Genomic DNA, 13,342 nt, shown 5'->3' with positions numbered 1-13,342 from the left:
AGGCCAACCAAATGCTTTCCCTGGGTTTGTCATTCCTCTCACAGGAGCACTGCAGGTGCTTAATGCAGGGAGCAGTGAACGGCAGGGCTGGTTTAGAGTGAAGTGAGGTAGCTCACGCCACTACAGTGTTTGGGCTTTTGGCATCTTGTGTGGTTACAGTAGCTTTAATACAGCAGCATAATGGAGCTCCAAGGCACATTACACCAGCACTCACACTAACACATTGCAATGGCAGAGCTGGGTTTATGTCCAGTAGGCCTGTCACCTCCTGGCTCCCAGTTTGATGATCCTACCTTTTAGTCCTGTTCACAGCATTGAAAGACAGAAAAGAAAAATTGTATCCTTTTTTTAATTTTGTGTATTAATGTTTAAGGTTGCCTCCTCAAAAGGTCTCACCTGGAGGAGCAGGTGTGGCGTGACAGAGGTCGGGGTGCAGGTGATAGGGGTGCTGTAGGTGGTGATATCACTCTGTGGAATCCCAGTAAAAGCCCGACAGGAGGGCTGAGCACCTTTAGCATGTCACGCCTGCGGCTTGCAGGGAAATGAAGCCGCGCGGTTGCTGGCGATCAAACCCCAAGCCAGTCAGAGCGGGTTGCGGGAGCGTGCCGCTCGGAGCCATCGGCTGCACAGGGGAAATATCTGCTGCCTCTGCAGTTCCTCCCGGCCGTCTCTCCGGCAACACCCCTCCTCATCATCATTTATAAATGCGAAAACACTCCTTTCTAACAGTCCCCCATACGTTTGCGGAGGGAGTTGAGGATTTACACGAGGGGCTCGCAATTATATTTGCATTTCATTGCTCCCGTTCGTATGCGCATCCGCATTACATAACTCATGCTCTCTCTCTGTCTCTCTCTCTCTCTGTCTTTCTCTCTCTGTCTCTTTCTCTCTCTGTCTCTTTCTCTCTCTCTCTCTCTCTCCCTCTCTCTCTCTGTCTCTTTCTCTCTCGCTTTCTTTCTCCTCTTTCTCTCTCACTTTCTCCCTCTCTCTGTCTCTCTCTCTCTCTCTCTCTCTCTCTGTCTTTCTCCCTCTTCCTCTGTCTCTCTCTGCTAATTCTGTGGGTTAATTTATGGCTTCAAAGTAAGAGGCTGGAGTGGATATGCAAGCAGACTGCGTTCTGGAGACTTGCCTTTCCCACGCTTCTGATTCATCAGGGACTAATGTGGCTTTGGGAGAATAGATAGAGGAGTGTAGGACTATGGGAAAATGCCTGCTTTCAGAGAAGGAAACGGCAGAAAAAAAGAGAAGAGAACAGGAAAGTCTTATGCTCTAGATACCATCATGAGCTCACTGCGTCTCCGTACTGATACATAAATAGATTGTGGAAGGTGCAATCAGTAATGAAGACAAGCTTCACTCTGCTCCCGGTTGTTGCTCGGGTGATGGATCTGTTGTAGGTGTGAGTTAATGTCGGTGGAATAATATATGTAACTCCGCTTCCTGTAATAGACTTGGAGAGGATTTATCATTGAGGAGATTCCAGCTGCCTTCACTTATGTTTTGGCTTTAGGGGTCACTTCTCAGATAGTTCATTTAAGCAGTTCCGTAACATTGGCTGGGATGGTTTGTCCATGTAGGGAGTCTGACAGGTTAGCATTGCGTAGCGTCTTTGGGGAATCCTTTCCCATTGTGACACCACAATGGCCAGGCCTCTGTTCTGAGCGATGAACGAACATTCTGCCTCAGTCATGACAGAGAGGAAGAGGACACAGACCGCACGCGTTCCTATGATTTTTATGCTGAGTACTTGACACGTGAGGTTTCCGCAGTTTCTGAAATTGATTGCTTTGCCTCTGGAGAGGCATTAAATCTGAAGAGGCCTGGAATTTGGAAGAGAGGCACCGTACTGGCTCTCTCACTCTGGAAACCTCTTATGGTCTGGTCTTATGGTCTCTTATGGTGTGCTTTGCGGCCACTCACCTAGTCATCCCCCAACCCCTTCACACCCCGTCTTCTCTTTAGCAAACAGCTCTGTGTGAAAGATGCATTGAGCGGTTCCATGGGGGAATAAACCCAGGGAAAAGTTTTTGGTTGGACGTAGTGCGCATCCTGCAGGCAGCCTTGACAGGGGCTGTTGGCTCAGAGTGCGTTTGACTATGTGCTTTCCCTGGAGCTTCACGTACTTTATCTTGTACAGAAAAGTTTTGACATAAATTTTGAGCTGCGGTGAGAAATACATATCAGAAGTGCACAGTGAGGGAAACTGTGGAGAGTATTAAGTGGAGCAGCCTCCGGTGCCCTTTTATCAGGGGCCATTCCTTTTGGAGAGCACCTGTTGCCCTAGGCAGCTGGTATTATTGCCCAGTATGTTACAGTTCCACTTCCCAGCATGCTTTGCCTCTGCAAATTATGTTCCCCGTCCCATTTAAAATTATGATTAGAGATGGATACCTATAATCAGTGTTAATAAAATGATAGCAAAAAAAGGAATAGCCACAGGCATTTTTATTTCTTGCCGTTGTGATTGGTGGTTTTTTTTTTAAGAATTTGAAATTCATGAGAGTATAGGAGAGAAGTGTTTGTAAAAAATATGCATGCAATTAACATATATTATCCTCATGTTTTACTCGTGTCAACTGTAACATCCTTTACCCATGTATCCAAGCCATGCAGAAAACTACGCTTTCACTGTAAAGCCATGCTTGACTGGGTCAGTTTTTTTTTTTTTTTTTTATATACTTTTTTTTATATAATTATATACTTGTGAGCCCACTTCTGAGAAAGGTATTAAAGTGCAGGACTACGGATGAGGGTAATAACCATTATAGCCATTATCTTATCAGACCGAAAGTCTTAAAACAATGTCTTTATTCCCCGCTCTTTGAGTCATTATTATTTCTCCGTTTCAGTCATGTCTTCTTTTCCTTGTCCTCTTTCACCTCCGTTTTATCTGCCTGTCCCAGGGGCTGGGACGGGGACGGCGCTATCTCCGCTCTGCCTCCCTGCCGGACGGCTTCATCCATTTATCCGCCGTCCGCGTTAACCCCCTCCACGCCCGCTCCGCTGCGGCGAGGTGCACAGTCTGGGCGTTTCTGTTCTGTGGCCCGAACGAAGCAGAGCCGGTTTTCTGGTGCACGATTCAGGTTCCTCGTTCTGGTTTCTAAGTCAGGGGCCAGTTTTTTTTTTTTAAGTCTTTAAGATTGAGCAGAACAGCTGGGTTGGTTTTAGATTTTCCTGAAAGACTGACTTAAGTTCTAATTGTCAGGTTCCTAAAAACAGTAAGATTTAAGAACAAAAAGTCAGCTTTCATGCCATAGGCTAATTTGAACTTGTTTCCATGGAAACTGCTAAACTGTGAACTATACCCACATGATTTTATGAGGGCTGTTCCAAATTCAGCTAGGGCACTGTTGTCCTATCCATGAGCTCGGTCCTTAACCTTGAATTGCTGTGGGAAACACTGTATGCGGCTGTATAGATGGATAATATGTCTCCCTGAATTAGGCCTAAAGGAATGTGATGTAAAAGAGACCAAGTATTGCCACAGAGAACCTCTTCATTTGGAGCTCTCTAATTGGATGGGACTAGTCAAGATGAACCAATGGAGGAAGAGAGAGGCAGAGAGGGCAATCCCAAAGAGACAGCTGCACCTCCCCAGGTTCTGGATTCAACCCTTACAGTGAAAAAGAGATGGATGCCTGTTTCCTGTGCTTTCCTTTTCACCTCATCATCCCATCCCTGTCTTAGCCAGTTAGGGGTCAGCTCGCTCTCCGGCCCGCCGCCCCGCACCGAGTAAATTGGAGCTCCGTATGAGCTGTTTGGGGAAAATACAGATCGGCCGACACGAATGTCAGATCCGCTCACAGAGGAGCGGCAAGGGGGAATACTCCTGTCTGTGCGTTTCTCCCTCTGACAGAAGCCTGCACTTAAACACGAGAGCACCGCCTGCACCCTGACATCTGCTGCCCCTCTTCCTTTCCCAGACTCCGCTGTGATGGCCGCTGGGGGCTGGGCCCGCGCTCAGGGCGCTGTGAAGCTTTCGTATGGAAGAGCAGATACATAAACACAGCAAGACCCCCCCCACCCCCCACCCTCCCTTTTTCCTCACAGCTGGGCTCACGCTGATCCACATTCAGAACGGTTATGAGAATGAATAGCTTCGAGCTCCGTATCAACGGTGAGGGAGAGGCTGGAGAATGAGAACAAGAGTAGGAAAAAGAGCAGGGTACAGTAAGAAGACTGGAAAGGCAACAGAGATGCTTTTTCCCCTGAATTAGGCTAAATTAGGAAAGGGAGATGTCTGTAGCTGCCCTCCCTTTCCACTTTACTCACCATTAGTCACAAGATGGCACGTCCGGTGACTAATGGATGCACAAGATGGAAACCTTTAGTTGCAGTCAGTGTAGTGTCACTGACACTATCAGGCTTTTTTGATGCGTGGCTTTGGCTCTTATCCTGAAGAGTGGTAAAGAGAATGCTGAATTACTGTGATCAGAAGGTATATACATGGTGATCGGGTCTAAGGGGACCAGTAGAGGAGGGCTGCTGTGTTGTTAGAACAGATTTTGTTTCAGTGTTTCCAGAGTGGCTTGCTTTCTCTGGTTGTATGTGAGCGCGCAGGGCGCCTTTGAGTAGAAAAGTCAGCTCAGGCGGTTGTTGCGGCTGGGGTCTGATGTAGAGACCTCTATCAGGAGTGGTCACATTCCCACAGCCTGATGCCAGGAATGCTGTCAGGTCAGGTCGTTCTCCAACCCTCCTGGTCTCCCTGTGTCAGAGCCTGAGCCAGTCTGATTCGTTATCAGAGCTGCTGGGACGAATGGATTAGCGCCTCAGATTGATCTGGAGCCTCCTCGCCAAGTCTCTCATACGGTAATTCCTGCCCGTGCCCTTGGCCGCCTCTGGAGAGACACTGGACAGAACGAATCGCCCTGCGCTCTGTACACCACCGACAACAAACATCAGGCCCTGTTTGGGTCTCATTTGCAAAAAGGGAGGCCAGAAGCTGTTTTTCATCGCGGCTACAAACACAGGAACACAAAACAAGAAAACACCCGCTGATCGCGCATGGAGATGCATCTCTCCATGGCGCCGTTGACATTAATATCTGGCTTTATTCCAGCCACAGCGTACACGGTTACTGGCACGCTGGTGCCAGCTCCTTTTGCAGCGGGGGCAGGATCTTAGGCTTAAACACGCTGCTTTGGGTACCGCGGGTTATTATTTGCGCTCAGAGGGCATGTCGGCATTTGGAGCGGATCGCAGCTTTGCCCCGCGTGCCTCCAAAGAAGATCCTTCCTTTTTCATTTTGTTCTGTGCAAACAAATATCATCCATTACGGAGTGGTTCTCGGCCTGTGGGATTTGTGGTTCAAAAACATATAGTAGAATTGCACAAAAAAAAAAATCCTTCCCCCTCTGCACTTGTGAGAATATTTAGCATTTCCAAATCCAGAAATGAATCTGAGACATGAATCTGAGATGAATCTTTGTTTTGGTTGGCGTTTACCTACTGACAGTAGGCTCAGGGTTCCTGCTGATTTTTTGTGAATTTTTAAACCTGGGCAATGAGATTCATAGGCTTATGAAAATTTGCTGGTATAACAAACCATAATGACTTAACTGTCATATGAACAGTTATATCTTTTTTTTTTTGTTTTAAAATCCCTGATAAGGAGAGGGTTAATGAGAGGAGGGCACTGTGTTGTCGGGTGACGCGCCCTAGACATGCCAGGTGTTGAGCTGTGTTTATATTAGGGGTGCTTCGGCCTGGTCTCCCCGGGCGGAGGCTGAATTCACGCCCTGAGAAGCATTCGGCCTCACAGAGCAGGGAGTTCAGGGCCCGTCACAGGCGTTCACATCGCAGCCTCCGCTCTCCACGCTGGACGTGTCACCTCTGTTGCAGCCATGTTTACCACGCCGAGTTCCTTTCACAGGCCCAAGCAGCTTCCCTCTGCCCCTCTGCCTCCCCTCGGCCGTCGCCATCCTTTCTCTTGCCTCAAAACGTCGCCGGTCTTCGGCTTCAGCTGTATTTGCCTTTCCGTTTTGCCCGGGGTGGGTTCAGTCACTTAGAATGGGTTTAGCAGCAGAGTAACGGAGCGGTCAAGCAGCCCTTTTCGGAATCACGCCCGACCGCCCCGCGTGCCTCTCCCGCTGCTCTGAGGCGTCGCCTCCCCAGATTAAACGGCCACAGTGGCGTGGATCCCCCCCGACGCCCCCCAGCCCGAGCTATGGATCTGAAGGCTCACAGCACCAGCGCCCCACCTTCTCACGGCTGGACGCGGTGGCTGCCTTTGAATCACCACAGAGGGAGGGAGAGAGGGAGGGGCGCCTGCCCAAAATTACCCGCCCCATCCAGCCGAGATGACGGGCAGAGAGCATCACCCTGATCCTCCTCCCAGTCTGAATCCTGTAATGTCGTTCGGTGCATCTTGTACTTTTGTGTCCTTTGCTAATCAAATTCCTCCTCTCGCTTTTGTCTCCCACAGGGACTCATGATCCTGCTGCAGAATCTACCCACAATGCACTGGGGCAACGAGGAGGTCAGCGTTCTCCTGGCGGAGGCGTACCGGCTGAAGTTTGCCTTCGCCGACGCGCCCAACCACTACAAGAGATGAGGGCGTCTCTCGGCCTCGGCAGAACTGATGAATTGCAAGGCCCCGTCCCCTTTATTTTTTTCTAGCTTCTTCCCAACTACACAGCTGTGATGAGATTAAAAGTGTGCTTTTTTCAGATTTTGTGTTCGGTTCTTCGCAACCGGGCTGGGGATGACTTTGATAGTGTAAACAACGTGCACTCCGGTCTCATCTGTGGCCTGTCCAGACTCCGCTGACCAAAAGACAAAAAAAACAAAACACAACCCTGAAATGATTTTCAAGCGATCGACCTCCTGTCCCAGTACACACTTTCAGAGAGATGTCTTGGCAAAAGTTTTCAGAGTCTGAATTGATTTTGGGAGTCATTTTGCCAGCTGAGACTGCAGAAAGTGCTTGCTAATTTGGAACCCGTTGTCTGACTGGTGTTACCTTCTTGACAGGGTTCAAAGAGAATTTTCAGCTGACATGGAACCGGTTTAAACTGGCTCAGTGATGGGGTACAAGAACCTGTTTTCTGCTTCCATATTTTCATCATTGATTTTTTTTTTTTTTTCAAAGAAAACAACATCTTAAAATAACCTTTTTTTTGAACAAAGGACTACCTCAGAGCAAATCAGGATTGAGTCTCCATTATACTGAATGCGGATGGATTGGATATGTCATTTGATCATGTGACAGTCATGTACACTGTGTAAATGTTGGTCTTCTGCAACAGAATGATTTCCTCGGTTTGCCTTAACCTGCGTAGCTGGTGGCAATGGAGACATTTTACTCACTAATAGTGGGAGCAAATAATCTCAGCTGTTCTAATGCATTAAGCTGCAGAACATGTTCTCTTGAAACATGTCCAATACCCCATTTGAACCTTTAGCTATTTTGAATTAGTGTGCGGATTCACTTAGGGACAGGTTGCTCTTGAGACGCTAATATTTTCAGTATTAAAATCTTTGAGGGGGAGTATAGCTTTTATATTTTCCTGGAATATACTGATTACCGGCTTTGGGTTCACGTGCCAGTTCTGTGAACAATTTCCCCCTCTCCGTGAATACAAACTGCACTTGACAAAGTCTAGTTTCTTCCATTTTGTGCAAAATATATTCTTTGAATCAAATTTTTTTTTTCTTCATCTTTTTCTTCTTTTATATACTGTTTACAAAAGCCTATAATGTTGTGCCTAAGTTAGTGATACTACATTATAGATATTTATTTTATCTTTTGTGATAACTTGTAAAGTACATAGAAATCTGTAAGAGGAGCCATTCACTGACTCGTCATTTAACCCTGGTCCTGGAGGACTGCAGTGTTAGCGAGCTTTCGCTCCAGCCGGGCGCTTACAGTAACACGGTTCAGATAATCGTTGTGTTGTGTGAACCCACCCAGTTAGGAGAGTGTTAGGGGTGTAAGCAGTGCTGGAGAGCTTGCTGTATCAAAAATCGCCCCTCAGTGATCAGTGATCTGCCTTGGTGTCCTCCTCTCTTGGTCCATGGAGCGACATGAGGTGGCCATTTTTGGTCAGGGAATAGGAAAAAAAAAACCGCTTGGCGGACAGCGTCAGTTCACATGTAGATTGTGAGTATGAGAGACACCCCTCCCACCTTGGGCAGGAAGTCCAATTCTCCATGGAGATGAGGAGAGTCTTTCCCATGGTGCATCACCCCCTTACAGGGTTATGCCCACACTGTACATCAAAACAGGCGTCTGTCTCACAGTGTGCGGTCTCTGAATCCACCTGGGACTTTTTTTGCTGTTGGGCTTTTGAGTGTGTGTTGCGTTTTTTTCTTATTTTGTTTTCCTCCTGGAACACTTGTGATGTTTACGGATACCAAAATTCAGATGAACTCTCCCTTGACTTTATAGAAAAAAAAATGAAATTATAGCATTGACACATTGAAAATCCGAAAAAAAGGTTTTTAAATTAAAATCTTGTAAAAAGAAGACACATTTTGAAACAAAGGACTGTAAATAGATAAATGTGTAAATAAATACTATATGACGAAGGCATTCATGTTTTTTTTTTTTGTTTTGTTTTGGCACTATGCCAACAGAATCAGTTGTGTGTGTTTTCAAATAATCTAGGTGCATGCATGTCTTAATTGCGTATTGCAAAATAATTACATCTTACCTGTATTTCATACAAAGGGCATACAAGGACAGCCATGTTTTGACATGAGAGGGAGATAATACTTGTATGTCAGAGTACTTCCTGTTGTTTTTCAGAAGTCTGCCATAGTAATTACAGGTAGATTTCCTTTGTTCGGTAAAATGAGTCCCTCCTTTCATGCAAGCATATGAAAACCCGTGTAATTTCAAAAACTGAAAATCCACTGTGAAATTACCCTAGTATTATCTAGTATATAAAATCTTAATTTTATCATTATTACTGTTTCCTGTGTTCGGTGTTGGATGTGGAGGGGACTCTGTTCAAAGCAAAAACAGATTGAGCAATAACCTGAGCTTGGAGGGAAAATCAGCAAGAAGCCCTGTCAGTACCCACACGTCTCCATAACACTTGAGTCCCACCTGAAGGATTACAAGTTATTCTGTGCATACACTGCACGCATTAAAATGTCCTCACCAGAGTCCCAAGTGTTTCATCCTTCAACTTTGAATCCTTTGAAAAAAGGAATCCTTGTTCGTGCAAACATGAATTCACCTTCTTGACCGTGCAACAGTAGATAGCAAGGCCCATCTGTGTATTATGTGAAGTGTTGGTGCTGTTTGATTTTCATTCTGAAACATAATGAGGTATAGATGCTATCTGTGTTGGGCTGCAGGAGCTCGGCTAATTGTGAGGAAGGTCCCCTCCAAAGGCAGTGAAGGTCTTTGACAAGATGCCCGCAACATCTGCTCTAACCTTTCATTAGTAATGTGCCATGCTTGTGCGTGTGCGCGTGAGCGTCGGCTTGATTATCCTCAATAGAACGCCAGCCTGTCTCCCTGTCAGACAGAACATGCCCTTCATTTGTGCAAAAGCCCCCACGTACGTTGGAGACGGGCTCCCGGGAGCGGCGGCGCTTTGCCCTAACATGTGTCTCGCATCTGTTACACTTCCATATTAATGTGTCCCTCTTTCAGCTAGGCCGGCTTTGCCGTGGCTGTTTGCTTCTCCGATCCCCGCAGATGGAATACCCATCATCCTCTCTGTTCTCTCCCCCAACCAACCCCGCATCACTTTATTGACTCTCCACACGTCTGTTGTCCGGCCAGACAGGTCTCCTGACAGACGGCCAACGTGTCGATAGACCGCAGATGGAAATTTTTATACAGTGGTGCTAAGATCTTGTTTGCGGCCGACGTGAAGGAGTTGGGCTGTGTATGTAAAGGTGCAGGCTGTGTCCTAAACCGCCCCCGACGCCCTCGTTCGCCGGTTCCCCCTCGCTCGGGAGCGTGTGCCTGCCATGCTGATCGTGTCCCAGTTCTGCAGGAGGAGAGTGGGGGGGGGGGGGGCCTGCGAAAGTGCCGGCTCTGCGGCCGGGAGGGGGGCGGAGCTGATGACCCATAAGTGTTCGCGTTATGGGCAGAGGGGCCAGACCGCTGATCCGCGGTTGGCGGCTTAAACGTGCAGAGAAATCCAAACACGCGGCGGACGCTTGTTTGGGTAAATTCGAACTGCAGCGCATGGGTTGTTAATGTCTTCTGTCACTGTTACAAATTAAATGTATAATGCATGATGTACACTTATACACTCTCCCAAAAGTTGTGGTCAGGAGTGTTGGAGGGGAAGCTTCCACAACAGCAGCGGCAGTCAGGATCCTCCCCTCGCCACTGCCTGCCCGGCTTGCCTTTACAGGTATGATTGAGCGAGAGAGAGCCCTAGAAAGAGAAAACGTTCACGGTCCAGCTGGAAATCGGTTTTTCGAAAATGACATCTTTGTCCTTGGCTTCCAGTGCCGTTGCCTGGTTTCTGGTGTGGCAGGGTTTGTGCTGCGTTCCAGGCCTGGCAGCTTGCTGTGATGAAGACAGAACTGTTAGCCCTGTTTGCGAGGCGCATGTAATTGGCTATTGTGCCCGACACAGCTGTGGACTGTGGGCACATTCTCCTGAATGCCAAATGCTGACACGCTGCTCAAAGTGCCACTGCAAAAGCAACACGCAAGCCCAGACTTTATAGGATTAATGTACCTCCTGATGAGTGGTGCTACAATGAGAACAATCACTAACTTTTTTTTTGAACCATTCAAAAGACTGATCTTTCCACAGATTAACAGCATGGTTTCTAAATCACTGAAAGCGATTGCTTTCTGAGTCGCTGAAAACTTATGGTGGCTCCACCCCATCTTGGGGTTCATGAAGCCTCAGTCGCTACACCCGGCTCTCTTGTATATAAAAAACTATGCAACTGTAAAGATGACCAGCAGCACAGCACGCGGTAGAATGGTAAATGCAGGTGCACTGCAACCCTTCACTCTCACAAACACGCACACAATCTCACTTCCAGTCCATTTGAGAATGGAAATGTGATTTATCAGAAATCTGTACATTTCTGTTGTATATTTGGTTTCAGGTGAAATGGACCTCTGGTGTGAGCCGTGAGGATTTCAAGGATCATGTTTGCCGGAACATTTAGTTCTGCCAAGGTAGTGGTTTAACTCCCCTTGCCCCACATGATGTTGGCCACTGTGTTTTGGGTATTTCTGAGGAAACCTTTGAGTATATCTGAGCTTCCCTCAGCCGTTTCTTATGCAGTCAGGCCTGTTAACGAGGGCGATAAATATTCATCGTTTTCAGAGAGGCACTCCTGAATTTCAAGTGGGGCAGAGAGGGGGGGGGGGGGGGGGGGGGGGACAAAAAATCCATAAAATGCAATCAAAGTATTTTTCATACGCACTCAATGAAAAGCCTCAGTGTCCATGTTTACAAAGTTCTGTGTGGGATCTTGACCATCCAGAGGGTGGGGGTGTGGTAGGGGGGTGTCCAGAGCACGACGCACCATCCTCATGGAGCCCCTGTCTCTTTTAATCAGTGGAAATTCTCAACCAGTCTCAAGAGCCTGGATTGTATATATTGCCTTTCTGTGGCCAGTAGCAGTTATGTATTACATGAGCTATATGATATCTTCACAGGGAGATGAAAATAAATTGGCATGGTGAAAAGAACCCAGGATGGAATGTGTGAGATAATCAGATCTGAACGCGAGCCGCGTGAGACTCCAGGTGCAATTTGCGGAGTGTACATCGATGTCCGCAACGCTCTGAACAGCAACTATTAATGCCGCTCGGCTCCCATGATGGCAAATAACATTTAAAAATGCAGGTGCGAGAAATAGCTTGGAGGGGTTGGTAATCTTCCAGCCAGGTTTGAGAAAAGAGTCACAGGACTGAGATTATAACAGGAGAGTGACCAATCATGCAGCATTGTACTTTCACACCACCAATCTGTAAAGCGATAGCACAGAGTGGCTGTTAATCATTTCCTATTCTTCTAATGCACAGTGGTGTCATCAATAATCATGTTATTGTTACCAGTCACAAGATAACACAGTCACAGAACACCCACTGACAGTCAGAATTTTAAGCACTAATGGTGATTTGATTCCCATGTGAGTTTCAACGTATGGTGTGCGCATTAAAGATTTTTTAAACTCAAGCAAGGATCTGCTGCGATAATTATTAAATAAAAGTAAATTATCTGAATACTAATTTACATTAAATGCTAATTTCCTAGCTGGAACTTATTAGGAAAGCCAACGAGTCCTTTCATGTTTTTTGAATTTCACCATTTTTGGGGGGTGTAAAATGGCTTTTGGTGTAAAAATTACGAAGAAAGCACGTATTCAGTACAGCCAGAAGGTCCTTCATTTGCATATATGAAAACTTTTTTTAATCACAGGAACAGAATATACGAGACACTTAATGAATAAATGGATAACAAGCAACTGTGCTGTTATTTCAAAATAAACAACACTTAAATCACCGGTCAAAGTGATACAAATTTGAATGCATGTCCTTATTTACATAATGATAATTTTGCCATATCCAGAAATACTGCGGATTGCATTTTCATTGGTCGAAATGTCATAATCCAGTGAGAGGTATGATGTCGCCTGCTTTGGTCTTGACTTCCTGCGCTGTGACAGTTTGTATGGAAATGATGTCGCTCTGCAGAAAATGTCATTTCTTTGCCGCTGTGACCTACTGGCTACATTTTCTGACAGTTCATTGTAAAAAAAGCAGATTTCCAGGAGGGAGTGAAAGTCGCAGGGACTGCAGCGCTGTCGTATTTGTTATCTAGCGCAGACATTCTTTCCATGTGTCCACGATGATCGTCTGCTGTCTACAAATGAGTGAGATTTCAGTGCTTAAGGTTTCACATTTGCCTGCTTTGTTTAAAACAAAATGAAACGTTTGATCAGAGCCGCTGTGAAAGCCACCTAGCACTCTTATTTAAGACTGGTCAGTAATTGCCATGTAGCAAATCAGTGCACTTGGTGCACAAACCAAGCGCACACAAAACAGTCCTTAATTAGTGAGAGCATAAAATAACACCCACGAAAGAGCATTTCAGGTAGGCCGTCTGTACTCTGCACAACAGCTGCATATTCTCCAAATAACTACCTTACTGCCTCAGCTGAACTGTAGGCGAGCCCTGATCAATCGAGACGTTTAAGTGTGTGACGTGTAATATTCTGGTCCACGTTAAAGTACCAGGAGGACCAAACGCACGAACGGACGAAACTCAAGTTCACTGGCATTTTACAGGTAAGCGACCCCAAATTCACATTATATAATATGTGTATATAATAATAATCAGATGTGAACCAATTTATAGTGAACCCGGTGGGAACTTGCCCTAAAAATATAGCCTCGTATG

The 13,342-nt window shown here is 46.4% G+C and overlaps 1 protein-coding gene across 2 annotated transcripts in view; it reads left to right on the top strand.

The window, feature by feature from the left end:
* Positions 1 to 7,562, top strand: part of tbc1d22a (TBC1 domain family, member 22a) — a 98,031-nt gene extending 90,469 nt beyond the window's left edge. For both annotated transcript variants that reach the window (XM_036520525.1, XM_036520526.1), the window contains exon 13: positions 6,425 to 7,562. In XM_036520525.1, the coding sequence (XP_036376418.1) occupies positions 6,425 to 6,553 (129 nt within the window). In that variant the 3' untranslated portion in view covers positions 6,554 to 7,562. The remainder of the gene's footprint in view (positions 1 to 6,424) is intronic.
* The last annotated feature ends 5,780 nt before the right edge of the window (positions 7,563 to 13,342 follow it).

The sequence above is a fragment of the Megalops cyprinoides genome, chromosome 25 (genome assembly GCF_013368585.1).
Source record: "Megalops cyprinoides isolate fMegCyp1 chromosome 25, fMegCyp1.pri, whole genome shotgun sequence".
NCBI lineage: Eukaryota > Metazoa > Chordata > Actinopteri > Elopiformes > Megalopidae > Megalops > Megalops cyprinoides.
This window is presented reverse-complemented; position numbering and strand designations above follow the sequence as displayed.